We start from the raw sequence: 16,478 nt of genomic DNA, 5'->3' as shown, positions 1-16,478 counted from the left end.
GATTGAACCAGCATCTGTTGCATGTCCTGCACTGGCATGCAGATTCTTTACCACTGTGTCACCTGGGAAGCCCTGCTCAGTGTATAGTTAATTCATTAGTAGGAACTTGATTTCCTATGTATGTATGTTTTATCCTTACCATCCAAGTTGGCAGAAGAAGCCCTACTTTCAGTCATAATTGACTTTTCGTTGTTCATTGGTGATGGATGGATAGATCACTATTAATGCTAATCTGTTAAAGTAGTACTATGCTTCTGCCAACCCATTCATTGCACAGATGTTGACACTGAGCCCAGGGAATTTAGGGGACTTCATACAAGTCACACAAAGAGTTGGTCAGAACTGGGACTACAACTGACGCCTGACTCCATGTCTATATTCTGAGTCTCATGTGCCCTGATGCTGTCAGACTGCTTCTTCCAAGGGGGCACAGCTGGACCATCCTGTCTAACAACTTCTTTCTATTAAATTTTCCCTTATTTCCTTGGCAGGACATCATGGAGAAAAAGAAGGACAGTTTCATGATCCAGAATGAAGAGGCTTCTGTCAAATATTGTGAGGCTGAGCTTAAGCAGGTTTCAGAATCCTTGGTGAAAAGTATTTCAGGAGGCACATTCTTTGTCCCTGGAGGACACAGTCTCTATTTAGAAGCAAGGAACAAGTTTGAACAAGACTATAAACTGGTTCCCAGGAAAGGAGTTAAGGTGAGGAGCAATAGGATTGGGAAAGAGCAGCAGATTAGAGTCAAAGGGTCTTTGTTGGTTCATTTGGTTGCCAGATCCTGATTTGCACAGAGACAGCTCATCATGAGGAGGCTGACTTGGAACCCCAGGAGGGTTCTGAGTCTAGTGCTGTTTTTCTGATGAGTTGAGTAAGAGTCCAGGAGATCCCAGGTCTGTTGGCTGCCCACTGGTGGGTGAGCCAGGTCCTAGATCTAGTAACACCCTGCTAGAGGAGAGAGCCATGTCCTGGGGTCTGGGTGCAGGATCCAGGAGTTCCAGAGCATGTGTTGACCATGGTAGAGCCATTAGGCTCCTGGATCTGGGGGATTTTGAAGATTGTGTTGGCCTGATATTGGTCCAGGTGGTCTTGAACCCAGCTGGTCCCAGGAATAACATGGCCTGCTAGTGAGTGGACTGGCCCTGCAGACTGAGAAACTGAGGTCTTTTGTACCCGGTATCTTCCCCTGATGTCTCTCAGGGTCTCTGGCTGGAGAGTTTCAGGTCTCAGTCCCCCTGGTGAGTGGGACTGGGTCCCTGGCCCTCTGGTAGGCACAGCCATGTCCAGAGGCAGCTGTGGGCTCAGGAGATCTGCTGGTGGATGGGGCTGCATGCATGTCTAGTCAGTTGCTTGGCCTGAGGCATCCCAGGACTGGCATCTGCAGAACATTGCATTAGGGCAGGGCTGGGTCTTGGGGCTAATAAGATAGGGGGAAGGTTCCAAAATGGTGCTCACCAGCACCAGTGTCCAAGTGGTGGAAGGAGCTTCCCAGAATGTCTTCTGCCAGTGTCTATGTTCCCAAGTGAAGTTCCAGTTGCCTCCAGCCAATCTGGGAGACTCTCCAGGGTCAGCAGGTAAGTCTGACTCAGGCTTCTATCAAGTTACTATTTATTCTCTGGGTCCTGGGACACGTGAGATCAACCCACTCCAGTGTTCTTGCCTGGAGAATCCCAGGCGGAGCCTGGTGGGCTGCCGTCTATGGGGTTGCACAGAGTCGGACACGACTGAAGCGACTTAGCAGCAGCAGCACTGTAAGGGCTAAGACTCTTATTTACCCAGGCTCTCTGGGACTCCTGAAAATCAGCTCCGGTGGCCTTCCAAGCAAATGCTCCGTGCATGTTTGTAGACATGCACATAATTCTCAGGTCTGTAACCATTTGGGGAGCCTACAAAGGATGAAGAATTTACAGGATGCAGTCTATAGTTTACTGAACAATAATTTCCACAGCAAGACACTACGTCTTTTCTACCTGACAAGTCTTTGCTCCTTCTTGATTCCTCAGGCCAACCAGGTTCTCCAGAGCTACCTGCAGTCACAGGCAGGAGTAGAGGAAGCCATCCTGCAGGCAGACCAGGCCCTCACTGCTGGGGACAAGGCCATGGCAGGTACAGGGGAGGACTGAGCTCTCAGAGGGGAAGGTGGCTCCTGTTGTCTTTTGGCAGGTGTGGGAGCAAACATTTCCTGACACTAGAGCTTCCTCTTCTTCCATGGAACCTCTCTGCTATATATGGAAGTAAATGGGGGAGTGTGAGTTATATGTACATCCAATCAGTGCTTTACATCATATGCTGAAAGATGTTGTCTGATGTGGTAGCAGGAACAGTCAGACTCCATTCCACAATATTAAAGCCACTTTATCTCTGAGCAAAGGAGGTGACAACTCAACATAAGTCATGTTCTCCCCTCTTTAAAATTCTTGTGAAACAGCTGAGTGTGCCAAGAAGGATGCAGCTGAGAGGGAACAGGAGCTGCTAAGAGAGAAACAAAATGAAGAAGAACAAAAAATGGAGGCACAAGAGAGAAGCTTCAAAGAAAACCTGGCCCAACTGCAAGAGAAGATGGAAAGGGAAAGAGAAAACCTTCTGAGAGAGCAGGAAACGATGCTGGAGCACAAGCTGAAGGTAAGTCTAGATGGGCCTGGGCGGGGCCTGATGGGGAGACCCTAACTCCTCAGGAATAAAGGGACAGGAATTTGACCTTAAGTCAGATCCCAGAAGGAAATACAAAAACATAGGATTCACTGTAACATCAGAGATGTGAATCGGTTTATGTCTGTAAGACTCAGCACCTTCTGTAGTGTTAGGGTTTCAGTGGGACAAATAACATGGCCCAGGCTCCTGGACTGCTGTTCATGGTGATTATAGCATCACATTTGTTCCCAAGTGAATAGGACCTCAGTCTTAGAGTCCTTAGAATTTGGGATACAACCGTCAGAGACCTGGAATAGTTCCATCTGCTCCTGAAAATATCAGATTGTGCCTGGTATAAAATACTGGATGCTGAAAGCTATAAACTTTGCTACATTTGTTTCCTGATCAGATCTCCTGATTCCTTTTATACTCCTAAAATAAATACATTCTTTGTCCCTGCCTGGAGTTTGATAGCTAGAGTTCTGAAGTGAGTCAGCAGTGCCATTTTGGTCACGTGTGTCTGGTCATTCTACCTCAGTGATACTGACAAATATTTAGGACTCACCTACATGTTCTCCCAAAGTGTATTTATAAGGCTGGAACCTCTCCCTGGGGTAGTTTTCAGACCTGACCTATACCCAGCTTCTCTGTACCCAAGACGATGGTGCTGAAGGAACATGGGAAACTCTAAACCCTGGATGCTCTCCCTTCTGTGTTGCAAATGTTTACAAATATTAGAATAATATAAAAAAATCTAAAGTGTTAGAGACATAGACACACATGCATATCAACTGTAGTTGTTTGACGCAAAATGCTGATTTGGGATATTTTCAAAAAGGGACTCTCCTTTTTACAGATGCAAAAAGAGTTACTCACAGATGGATTCAAAAAGGAAGCTGAGGCGTTAGATAAAGAGATAGATCAACTAAAAGAAGGTATTCGAACAACTGAAAAGTCCTTCAATATTTCAGATGTCCTTGATATGGCAAGCTTGGCATTAGTTGCAGTACTCCCTGGGCCTTATAAAGTAGTTGGTATGGGACTGAAATTTCTCGGTGATCGTATGAAAGGGGCTGAGAAACCCTCCTAAGTATATTTTGAAAGGCTTCTGATGTTTTAGTAGTGTAACACTACAGTTCATTTTTAAAATATATATGTCATGATAGTTTTGTTGAAGAGGAGCTTAAAAACTGATTACCAAAGAATTACTAAAGTTATTACAAAAGTGATTGCCAGTGCTTGATATGCAAAAAATAAATTAATTAATTAATTGAAAACCCACACAATTTTGAATGAAAATTCTAGCAATCAGAATCCGACAACCCAAAAAGATCATACACCGTGACCAAGTGGGCTTTATCCTGGGGATACAAGAATTCTTCAATATCTGCAAATCAATCAATGTAATACACAACATTAACAAATTAAAAAATAAAAGCCATATGATTATCTCAGTAGATGCAGAGAAAGCCTTTGACAAAATTCAACATCCATTTATGATAAAAACTCTCCAGAAAGCAGGAATAGAAGGAACATACCTCAACATAATAAAAGCTATATATGACAAACCCACAGTAAACATTATCCTCAATGGTGAAAAGTTGAAAGCATTTCCCTTAAAGTCAGGAACAAGACAAGGGTGCCCACTTACACCATTACTATTCAACATAGTTTTAGAAGGTTTGGCCACAGCAATCAGAGCAGAAAAAGAAATAAAAGGAAGCAGGACTAGCAAAGTGTCGTGAGCTCCTTTGATCTCTTGAGGTTCAGATTATATTCTGCTAGTTGTGTGAACATTGAGTGTAACACAGGCAAGAACATTTAAACAACCAATCTGCAGTCTGGGGAAGTCCTGCTCTGAAGCAAAGGCCTGGTCCATGGTGAGCAGCTGTGGCAAGTCCTCTGGGCTTGAAGTTCTCTCAGGGCCTGGGCTCCCTCTGGGGTGGGGAGAAGTGGGGCAACAGGAGTGAACCTTGGAACATGCAAGCTAGCGGAGCCATGGCCCCTCCCTCCTTATGTCCTGTTCGTGCAAGGAGGTTGGGATCTGTTCAGTTCTCCGGACATAACACATGTTTTAAGCCACACTGACTTCATTGCTAATTCTTATGCCACTTAACAAACTCCTTGCTGTTAATTCAGATAAGAAGACCTCCTGTACAAAATCACCTTAAAATGTTTCATTCTAGATTTGGTCAATTCACATTCTATTAATCACCCTATGGGCACTAATTGGAGTCAGCATCTAAACATAAAGAGCACACTTATTATTCTGAAGTATTTTAATGTTAATTACCATTTGGAAAAAATAACATTTTCCAGTTCCAACCTGCAAGTTTTCTGAATCTTGGTTTCCTATTTGCTCGCTAGAATAAAACACCTTTATTGCACCCAGAAACTAAATCAATTACCGCTGGTTTCTGTCTAAACCAAGAGGACTAGTAAAATCTCTTCTTGCAGCCTCATTTCTATGTAAGCAACTCTATTAAGATAATTCATCTGTGTACATCAAACACTCTGTATGACAGATATTGTGTAATGTTATTCATTGCTTAATACTCACCTAACAAATGTATGACAATGGATTTCAATACCCATCACCTAGCAGGAAATTTTCTCTTGAAAATAAATCTTTCTCTTTTTCAAAGGAAAAGCATTTTCCTGTTGTGCATGTGTTATTCTATGATTATAAAAGAATTCAAAATCATTTTAAAAAATTCACTATTCACAGAAAAGTATAAAAGTAATAACCTACAGTCCTAACAATGAGATGGAAATGGTGTTTATAGTGAAAATAATGTTCAAGGCTCTGGTGTATTTATTATTGCTGTACAAATGCTTTTATAAAGAGAACAGTTATGTACCTATTATGAATTGATTTATTCACAACAAACATATCCGAATTTATCTACAGACGGTAACTTTGGTCATCTGGAGAGAGGTGTGAAATGTAAGCAAAAATTCAATCCTTCATATTATTGGTAAATTAAAAGTCTTAAAGAAATTCCTCTTCTTAATGATGTATAAAGAGGATATTTTTTACATTATTCAATAAACTATACCAAGCACGTACCTATTGGAGAAGGCAATGGCACCCAATTCCAGTACTCTTTTCTGGAAAATCCCATGGATGGAGGAGCCTGGTAGGCTGCAGTCCATGGGGTCGCAAAGAGTCAGACATGAGTGAGCGACTTCACTTTTACTTTTCACTTTCATGCACTGGAGAAGGAAATGGCAACCCACTCCAATGTTCTTGCCTGGAGAATCCCAAGGACGGCGGAGCCTGGTGGGCTGCCGTCTATGTGGTTGCACAGAGTCAGACATGACAAGCGACTTAGCAGCAGCAGCAGCACGTGCCTATGGGGCTTCCCTGGTGGCTCAGAGGTAAAGAATCCGCCTGCAATGCAGGAGACACGGGTTCGATCCCTCGGTCAGGAAGATACCCTGGAGGAGGAAATGGCAAGCCACTCCAGTATTCTTGCCTGGACAATCCCTAAACAGAGGAGCCTAGCAGGTTACAGTCCATGGGATTGCAGAGTCAGACACAGCTGAGCACACATGCATGACAGTACATGCGTATAGGTAGACTATAATGACTAGAAAGGATAACATCATGTCATTTATAAACCTAAGCAAATGAGCCCTTTCTATGGCAGTTTTTAGCCAATATAGAGGAGGACTTGGGTGGAAAGCACGTGCACACCCATCTGAGCCTGTTGTTTTTCTCTGGAAGGGACTGGATACCCCCACGTGCTCTGGGTTCCTTGAGTTTCTATGTCAGAAAACTATACAGCAATGAAGTAACCACCTTTGGCCCACAGAACAATGATACTGTTTAAAATAGTGAAGAAACAGCCTGTGATTGGCAACACTTTGGTTGTCACCATAATTGTCAGTTGCCTAAGGAGCTTCTGTTGAAATAAAGCTGTGCTTTTGATATGGAGATCCATTTCTCACTGAACATGACAGTCACAGACTGACAGACTGTGGCATCTACAGCATGACTCTGCTTTCCTAAGGATTGTGAGTTAAGGTTCAGTTGCCACTTCTCTGACCAAAGTCAGCTGGTCCACTCCCCAAAGACCCTCTGGTGTCACTAGAGGAATGCCCTGACTACCAGAAGTCTGGACGGTGTGGGGGGCAGTGAGGAGGTCTGCTTCCCCATCAAGTCTCTCCGACACACATAGCAAGTAATGCAAACGAGAAACGGGCACACCCATTTGTGCCAGGAAGTGATCATGGTTTGGAGAAATGAAGTGGTTAAGAGTGAGGGACTGGACAGTTACAGCAGAGTGAAAGGAATCTGCCCAACTCTGATGTTCAGTCCTAAGTGGTTGTCTGTTGTAGTAAAGTTATACATATCTCAAGACAAAGCTCCAGGTGAAAGGCCTCTTCCATACTTCATAATTAATAAACATATGTTAAATTACTGATGGAATCAAAGATCTATACAAGTACTTGTTGAGCAATTCTGTAGGAAGGCAACATCATAATCATTCTTTCAACACAACATTTGGTAGAAGTGAGCTTCCCAATGTTCTACCAACATTGGGAAGAAGTGGGCTACTCTGGACATTTCTACATTCCTTACCCCTTCTCCTCAGACTTGAGTCTGGCCTGCCTCACAAAGGTCTCTCATCTGTTGACTGGGTATTACATAGTCCTCACAGGATGTATTTATTAAGGCAATTCTTCAGTGCTACAGATGGATTGCAGGAACTCATTAGAATTGCAAACAACACAAGAGATTTCTCTTCAAGAATACAAGATATGACTTTTTAAAGAAGCAGGACTGAAAAGACAGTGTCAAGGGGTCTCCTTTGGTCTCCTCGGGCTCATGTTCAATTCTGCTAGTTGTGTGAACATTGAGTATAACACAGGCAAGAACATTTAAGCAATCAGTCTGCAGCCTGGGAAAGTCCTGCTCCATGAAGCAAAGGTCTGGTCCATGGTGAGCAGCTATGAGCAAATGTGGCAGGTCCTCTGGACTTGAAGTTCTCTCAGGGCCTGGTCCTCCCTGGGGTGGGGAGAGGCAGGGCAACAGGGGCGAACCTTGGAACACACAAAGCTGGCAGAAGCCACAGTTTCCTACCTTACTTCCTATTCAGAAAGGGGGCTGGGACTCGCTCAGTTCTCCTAACCTATCACATGTTTTAAGCCACACGGATGTCATTGTCATTATTATTGTTGACTCTTATACCATTTCACATCTCCAGGGGATCTCCCCCACCCAGGAAGTGAACCCAGGTCTCCTGCATTGCAGGTGGATTCTTTACCAGCTGAACCACAAGGGAAGCCCAAGAACACTGGAGTAGGTAGCCTATCCCATCTCCAGGGGATCTTCCCCACCCAGGAATAGAACCAGGGCCTCCTGCAATGTAGGCCTATTCTTTACCAACTGAGCTATCAGGAAAGCCCATCACCAACTCGATGGACATCAGTTTGATGGCATCACCGACTTGATGGACATGAGTTTGAGCAAGCTCCAGGAGTTAGTGATGAACAAGGAAGCCTGGCCTGCTTCAGTCCATGGGGTCACAAAGAGTCAGATATGACTGACCACGGAACTGAACTGACTGAACTGATGCCACTAAGCAAATTCCATGTTGTTAATTCAGAGGACTTCCTGTACAAAACCAACTTATCTTAAAATGTTTTACTCTAGATTTGTCAAGTCACATTCTGTTAACCACCCTATGAGAATAAATTGGAGTCTACATTTAAACATACACAACACACTATTATTCTGAAATATTTTTATGTTAATTGCCACATGAAAAAATAATTTTTTACAACCCAACCTACTATTGTTCTGAATCTTTGTCTGCTACTTACACATGGACAGAGGAGCCTGGTGGCATATAGTCCATGGGGTCACAGAGAGTCAGAAACAACTTAGTGACTAAGCATGCACACGTGAACTTACTAGGATAAACACCTTCACTGTGCCCTGCAACTTCATCAGTTGCTTCTGCTTTCAAGCCAAACCAAGAGGAGTAAAATCCCTCATGGTGACCACATTTCCTATGTAACCTACCTAAGATAACTCATCTGTTTACACTGAACACTATATAAGACTGACTTTGCACAATGTCACTGATTATTTATTAAATACTTGTATATAAAAAATGACAGATGAATTTCAATACCTAACACTTAGCAGAAATTTTCTTCTTAAAATAAAAGATTTTTTTCAAAAGATGATTACTTTACTATTATGTATATGTTCTTCCGTGACTGTAAATTAATTCAGTCATTTAAAAAATTCATTAGTCACAGAAAGAATAAAAATAATAAACTAAAATCCCAACCATGAACCAGAAATTCTAAGAATGACACATATAGTAATCAAGGTTTTTATTATTAGTTTATAAATGTTTCCATAAATAGAATAATTTTGTACCTATTTTGAATTGAATATTCACAACCAACATGCCCAAATTTATCTATAGACAATAACTTTGGTCATCTGGAAAGGGATATGTAGTGTAGGCAGGAAATTCATTCTTTCATATTATTGGTGAATTAAAAGTCTTAACAAATAAAATTCTCTCCATAACCAATAAAACAGAAGGAAATCTGTTACTTTACTGAATAAGCAGTACGTAGTACATGCACAGGTGTCCCGGGTCACACTAGTGGTAAAGAACCTGCCTGCCAATGCAAGAGATATAGAAGACTCAGGTTCGATCCCTGGACTGGGAAGATCCCCTGGAGAAGGGTATGGCAACCCACTCCAGGGTTCTTACCTGGAGCATCCCATGGACAGAGGAGCCTAGCAGGCTACATTCCAGAGGGTCACAGAGTCGTACGTGACTGAAACAGCTTAGCACACGTGCATGCACATAGTACATGCCTATAGATAGACTGAAATGACTAGAAAGAATAAAACCATGTTCCTTATATATGCAAGCAGTTGAATCTTTGTGCATTGCACAACTTTTAGTATATAACATATTTTCTTAGAGTCAATTGTATCGCATTTTCCCATTAGTAGACTGCACAGCACATTTTGCTGTCATGTGCTGAACTCTCTGTACCTTCCTTTATAGAGTTCAACCTATGCTAATGTGGGAACTGAGGTATTCATTGTTTGGTTAATTGCCCTCATCTAAAAGAATATTCTAACTTCTCTCATCTCCCTGAAGAGAAATGTTTACAGCCAGGATTGAGCCTAGTTTAAACTCTCAAGGTGTCAGGGAGCCTGGGGCTCTAACTTTCTAGCTATTCACATTTCAGAAGGAACAGAGCTGAAGCACTTGGAGACCTCTCAAGGTTATAAAGCAGCCAGTCCCTGGGAAGTTTTATCAGCATTCAAAATTTCAGAGAAAATATAGAGATTGGTCCAGCAACTATGGAAAATAGTATAACGTTTCCTCCAAAAAAAAACTGGAACTACAATATGACCCAGCTGTTCCAATTCTGAGGATTTACCCAAAGAACACAAAAACTAATTTGAAAGGATGTATGCGTAGCCATGGGCTTCCATAGTAGCTGCAGGCAATGAATTTGCCTGCAGTGCAGGAGACCAGGGTTTGATCCCTGGGTCAAGAAGATTCCCTGGCGGGGGAAATGGCAACCCACTCCAGTATTCTTGCCTGGGAAATCCATGGATATCACAGCCTGGTGGGATATAGTCCATGAGGTAGAGAAGAGTCAGGCACAACTAAGCAACTAAGCATACACACACACACGACACCTATGTTTATAGCATTATGTGCAATAGCTAAGATATGGAAACAACACAAGTGCCTGTCAACAGATGAATGGATAAAGAAGATGAATGGTTTACACATAAAATAAATACTACTCGGCCATTAAACAGAATGAAATTCTGCCATTTGCAACAACATAGATGGACCTTCTGCGGAGGTCCATCTCAAGCGGAGAAAAGCAAATACCATACTATATCACTCGTATGTGGGATCTTAATAAAAGCAGATGAGCAAACAAAATAGAACAAAAGACACTCATAGCTACAGCAAACAATTGGCGATTACCAAAGAGGAAGGGGGAGTGAGGGGTAGACAAAATTGGTGAAGAGAGTCAACTGCAGTGTGATTGATGGCAATTGAACTTGTGGTTGTGATCACTTTGCTGTGTATACCAATGTCAAATTATAATGTGGTACACATGAAACTTACATTTAAAAAACTGACTCTTGCCCAATTATCTCCCAAGAAACATTCTAAAAAGGAGATGCGTAAACTGTCTTTACTTCAGGATATAAAGAATTCATATTTTCCTTTACATTATACACAACTCACAAAAAGTTTCCATCTTCCCTGAAATCAACTTCTGTTTCCCTGATATAAACAATGGATTTTATAGGTCAGGAGAATAAACAGCTGTTTTCTTAGTCTTATTTCAAGTAACCCTGCTTTATCTTCATTTTCCATCTCGCTTTTTTAACCATAAATGAGGTTTCAAACTTTGTCACCAGGACTTTCAAGTTTTGTCATCAGCACTTTCAAACGGACACCAGCACTTTATAGTCACAAAAAAAGGTGGGGTGGACGTTAGGCCTCATCATGTACCAAACCTTAACCACAGGTCTTGTAGGTCAAGTGAATAAATAGCAGGTTTCTCAGAAGTAGTCTTATTTCAAGTAACCCTGCCTTATTTTCATTTTCCATCTCACTTTTATAACCACAAATGAGATTTCAAACTTTGTCACCAGCAGTTTAGAATTTTGTTATCAGTACTTTCAAATTGACACCAGCACTTTATATTCACAAAGAAAGGTGTCGGATGGACTTTAGACCTTATCATGTACAAATCATTAACCAGACAAAACAAAAAAGGAAAGACAAGGGGAAAGACAGGCAGAATTTGTGCATCGTTGCCCAGTTTTTCTCAGATGAGAGTCAAATATAGTCTTAAACACATCAACACAGTGATTTTGTCATTTGAGGATCTGACACTATTTTCTTGACAGCTTTGGTAAGAAATTAACTTTAGGTCAAGGTGATACTGTCTAGTGATTCTGCAAAAGAGTCTACATTCTTGACCTGACTGTGACATAGAAAAACAAGCAGTTCAGGGATGTTTTAATTGTCCTCTGTTTTTGATAAAAAACACTGATAATTGGAGGCCTCAACTGACCTTTTTCTTAGTGTTAAAAACTTCTTTCAAAAGATTAAACATTGTAAATTAACACGTGACAAAAGAACACAAAAATGCTCAGTTCAAAAGTGTATAATAGGTGAAATATTACAAAATGAACACATGCCAGGAATTATTTCTGAGGTCAAAAATAAGAACACTCCCAAACCCAGATGTTTTCTTGTACCTCTTTTAAACATTAACCTGACCTCCACCACTCCAATGCATAGCTACTAGGTTGGTGCAAAAGTAATGGTGGTTTGGCATTGTAGAAATTTGCCATTTAATATTGGAATACATCCTCAAATAAATGTAGTTATGTTATACATAATTTTAATGTGCATTCTTGCTTTATGTGTTTTTACTAATGACCTATTACTTGCTGCTTATTTTATATTTATTTTAGACTATGACATATTGTTAGATGAAAAGCAAATTTGAGCAATTTTCTTATTTGAGTTCAAAATGGGTTGTAAATCAGCAGAGATAACTTGCAATATCAACAACACATTTGGCTGAGGAACTGCCAGTGAAAGTACAGTACAGTGGTGGTTCAAGAAGTTTTGCAAAGGAGACTAGAGCCTGAAGATGAGGAGTGTTTCAGCTGGTCATTGAAAGTTGACAATGACCAACTGAGAGCAATCATTGAAGTCGATCCTCTTACAACTACATAAGAAGTTGTTGAACTCAATGTTGACCATTCAATGGTTGTTCAGCCTTTGAAGCAAATTGGAAAGGTGAAAAAGCTTGATAAGTGGGTGCCTGGTAAGCTGATCGCAAATCAAAAAAAGTCATCATCTTGAAATGTCTTATCTTACTGCATGCAACAACAACCAACCAGTTCTCAACTGGATTGTGACATGTGATGAAAAGTGGCTTTTATACAACAGCCAGTGGTTGGACCGAGAAGAAGCTCCAGAGCACTTTGCAAAGCAAAACTTGCATCAAAAAAAGGTCATGACCTTTTGGTGGTCTGCTGCTGGTCTGATCCACTACAGCTTTCTGAATCCTGGCAAAACCGTTACATCTGAGAAGTATGCTCAGCAAATTGATGAGGTGCGCTGAAAACTGCAGTGCCTGCAGTCAGCATTGGTCAGTAGAAAAGGTCCAGTTCTGCTCCATGACCGTGCCTGACCTGCCTGACCACACAAGGTTGCATAACGAGTGCTTTGAAAATTGAGCAAATTGGGCTATGAACTTTTGCCTCATCTGCCATATTGCCAACTGACCACTTCTTCAAGTATCTTGACACCTTTTTGCAGTGAAACTGCTTCCACAACCAGCAGGGGGCAGAAAATGCTTTCCAACAGTTCATTGAATCCTACAGCACAGATTTTTATGCTATAGGAATAAGCAAACTTATTTCTTATTGGTAAAAATGTGTTGATTGTTATGGTTCCTATATTGATTAATAAAGATGTGTTTGAGCCTAGTTATAATGATTTAAAATTCACAGTCCAAAACCACAATTACATTTGTACCAATCTAAAACTAAGATCATGGCATCAAGTCTCATCTCTTCATGGGAAATAGATGGGGAAACAGTGGAAACAGTGTCAGACTTTATTTTGGGGGGGCACCAAAATCACTGCAGATGGTGATTGCAGCCATGAAATTAAAAGACACTTACTCCTTGGAAGGAAAGTTATGACTAACCTAGATAGCATATTCAAAAGCAGACATTACTTTGCCAACAAAGGTCCGTCTAGTCAAGGCTATTGTTTTTCCAGTAGTCATGTATGGATGTGAGAGTTGGACTGTGAAGAAAGCTAAGCACCAAAGAATTGATGCTTTTGAACTGTGGTGTTGGAGAAGACTCTTGAGAGTCCCTTGGACTGCAAGGAGATCCAACCAGTCCATTCTAAAGGAGATCAGTCCTGGGTGTTCTTTGGAAGGAATGATGCTAAAGCTGAAACTCCAGTACTTTGGCCACCTCATGCAAAGAGTTGACTCATTGGAAAAGACTCTGATGCTGGGAGGGATTGGGGGCAGGAGAAGAAGGGGACGACAGAGGATGAGATGGCAGGATGGCATCACCGACTCAATGGATGTGAGTTTGAGTGAACTCCAGGAGCTGGTGATGGACAGGGAGGCCTGGCGTGCTGCAATTCATGGGGTTGCAAAGAGTCGGACACAACTGAGCAACTGAACTGAACTGAACTGAATAGCTACTACCTGACTTTTAACACCGAGATTAGATCTGCTTGCATGTCAACTTTACATAGATGGAATCAAACAATATGGATTCTACTGTGTCTGGCTCCTTTCATTCAACATTACCACTAAGAGATTCATCCATTTTGTTAGATTTAACTGTAATTTTGTCATTCTCAAGCTTTAAGTCTTTTCATAGTAATTATTAGAAGTTATGTTATACAGTGCAAATATACTACAAGGTACTTATCCATTTACTGTTTGTGAACAATTTGGCTATTTTCACTGCTGAAGTATTACAGATATTGCTGCTATGATCGTTATATGTATTTCCTTGGTGTGCATGTGCATACATTTCTGATAGCAATATATTTAAGAGTGAAATGCCCAAGTCCTTGGGTGTTTATGTTAAACTTTAGTATATAACGCCAAAGAGCTTTACCAACTGGTGAACTCTATTGTCTGTTGCTACATAAGAAACACCACAAACCTATTGAATAAAAGCAAAAATTATTTTATCTCTCACAATATGAGAAATATTATGAGAGTTGAGTGGGTAGTTCTTTTCCTGGACTCACCTGGTCTCAGTTACATGGCTGTATTCTATGTGTGAATCTTTAGGAGGTGGATGACCTTGCACTGCCTCATCCACAAGTCTGGCCTGAGTAGGATGGCCAGAAGACTGGGACCTCTCTCTTCACATGGACTTTCATCATTAAGTTGTCTACCCTTCACTGAGTCAGCCACTGATTGATTTCCATTTTATCATGTTATGCTTATGCTATAAAGTTGAACAGGCTATCACCCTATCCAACAAATCTTGTAGGCCTGTTGTAAGAGAAAATGGGTCCTGATCATAGAAAAAAAATGTGTGTGTGTGTGTGTGTTTTTAACCATTTTCCTCTGCACAGGTGGCAAACTAAATAGGGCACAGGATTCACCTCCTATTAGAATTAAGCCCTCAGTGTGAGCAGGTCAGAAACAATCAACTCTACAGTGGGAGCAAATCATTCTTCATTGCCGGATAAGACTGAAAACGAGGGGGTAATACTCTATATTTATTTGTATCTCAAAGAGCTAACAAATGTTAGGTCAAGATCACCTCAAGTTGTCAAGACTGAGACATTGAAATTAAAAAGACACAGAAAAGACTACTAACAGAAGGCCTTCACTGCTTTTAACTCAACAAAATTATCAAATCATCCAGGCCTAGTTAAAGAGGCCATGCCTACAATTGTATAAATAAGTACTCTATGTAGAGTAGAATTCAGAGGAAAAAACAAGCCATGATTCATCAAAGACTGCTTCATAATGGTAGCTTCATTACCTGAACGAATTTTAAGCAATATGCAAGCTAATACCTATGGAAGTGATAAAGAATAAATTAAAAATAAAATTTGAAAAAACGGAGTTCAAAATCTGAAAACTGAATTGAGTAAACAACCGACAGAGTAAGAGTCACATTGAGGTATCAGGCCTGGTGAGAAACATGTGAATGCAGACGCGAAGATTAAGAACCAGTGAATGGAAGACAAGACGGGCCCCGGCAGCTCCAGGGGCCATGCTGCACAGTAAGAGGAGGAAGCCACTGGGGAGTCTGAATCACTCCATCTGACCCAGACTCTGCTCAGAGACAGACTTAAGAGAAATCAGGACCAAGGCTAGATGAGGATAGTGTCTATGTTTCAAAGTACAGAGGTATATTTGACACATTTCTCTAGATGTAAGCTACGTACTATAGATATTATACACCTGACCTGAGAAAGCTCAGCTTTCTTCAACCCAGTGACCTAAATTTAAGAAGTGGAGCTTCCAAAGCAAATTTTGTGATGAAGTCAAGAGATGAGATACCAAGGGAAAAGTTCATTTCTTGGAGAATAAAATGAAAAAAAAAAAAAAGAAGAAGAAGAAGAAGAAGAAAAGGAGGGGGTGAGAATATAATGTAGCATACCCTTCTGGAGAGGACTTTGTCCACATTTAACAAAACCATATGCTCTTACCTTTGACTCCACAATCTCACGTCTAATAATCTATCCTGAAGAAATAGCAAAAATATATATATACATATATATATATATATGTATATATATATATGAAAAGAAAAAATATTAACAAGTGGTGCTGGGAAAACTGGTCAACTACTTGTAAAACAATGAAACTAGAACTCTTTCTAACACCATACACAAAAATAAACTCAAAATGGATTAAAGATCTAAATGTAAGAGCAGAAATTATAAAACTTTCAGAGGAGAACATAGGCAAAACACTCTCTGACATAAACCACAGCAGGATTCTCTATGACCCACCTCCCAGAATATTGGAAATAAAAGCAAAAATAAACAAATGAGACCTAATTAAACTTAAAAGCTTCTGCACAACAAAGGAAACTACAAGCAAGGTGAAAAGACAGCCTTCAGAATGGGAGAAAATAATAGCAAATGAAGCAACTGACAAAGAACTAATCTCAAAAATATACAAGCAACTTCTGCAGCTCAATTCCAGAAAAATAAATAATCCAATCAAAGAATGGGCCCAAGAACTAAACAGACATTTCTGTAAAGAAGACACACAGATGGATAACAAACACATGA

At 40.8% G+C, this 16,478-nt stretch overlaps 2 protein-coding genes across 2 annotated transcripts in view; both read left to right on the top strand.

Moving 5' to 3' along the window:
- Positions 1-4,088, top strand: part of LOC138443849 (guanylate-binding protein 4-like) — a 28,615-nt gene extending 24,527 nt beyond the window's left edge. Inside the window, exons 9-12 of the mRNA XM_069596903.1 lie at positions 492-704; positions 2,004-2,106; positions 2,429-2,622; positions 3,488-4,088. Of these exons, the coding sequence (XP_069453004.1) occupies positions 492-704; positions 2,004-2,106; positions 2,429-2,622; positions 3,488-3,721 (744 nt within the window). The 3' untranslated portion in view covers positions 3,722-4,088. The remainder of the gene's footprint in view (positions 1-491; positions 705-2,003; positions 2,107-2,428; positions 2,623-3,487) is intronic.
- The window catches only part of LOC138443852 (guanylate-binding protein 1-like), a 166,628-nt gene that overhangs the window by 123,182 nt on the left and 26,968 nt on the right, over positions 1-16,478 (top strand). The window lies entirely within an intron of this gene.

Source organism: Ovis canadensis, chromosome 1, assembly GCF_042477335.2.
Source record: "Ovis canadensis isolate MfBH-ARS-UI-01 breed Bighorn chromosome 1, ARS-UI_OviCan_v2, whole genome shotgun sequence".
Lineage (NCBI taxonomy): Eukaryota > Metazoa > Chordata > Mammalia > Artiodactyla > Bovidae > Ovis > Ovis canadensis.
The sequence above is the reverse complement of the archived record's forward strand: the minus strand, read 5'-3'. Positions and strand labels throughout refer to the sequence as shown.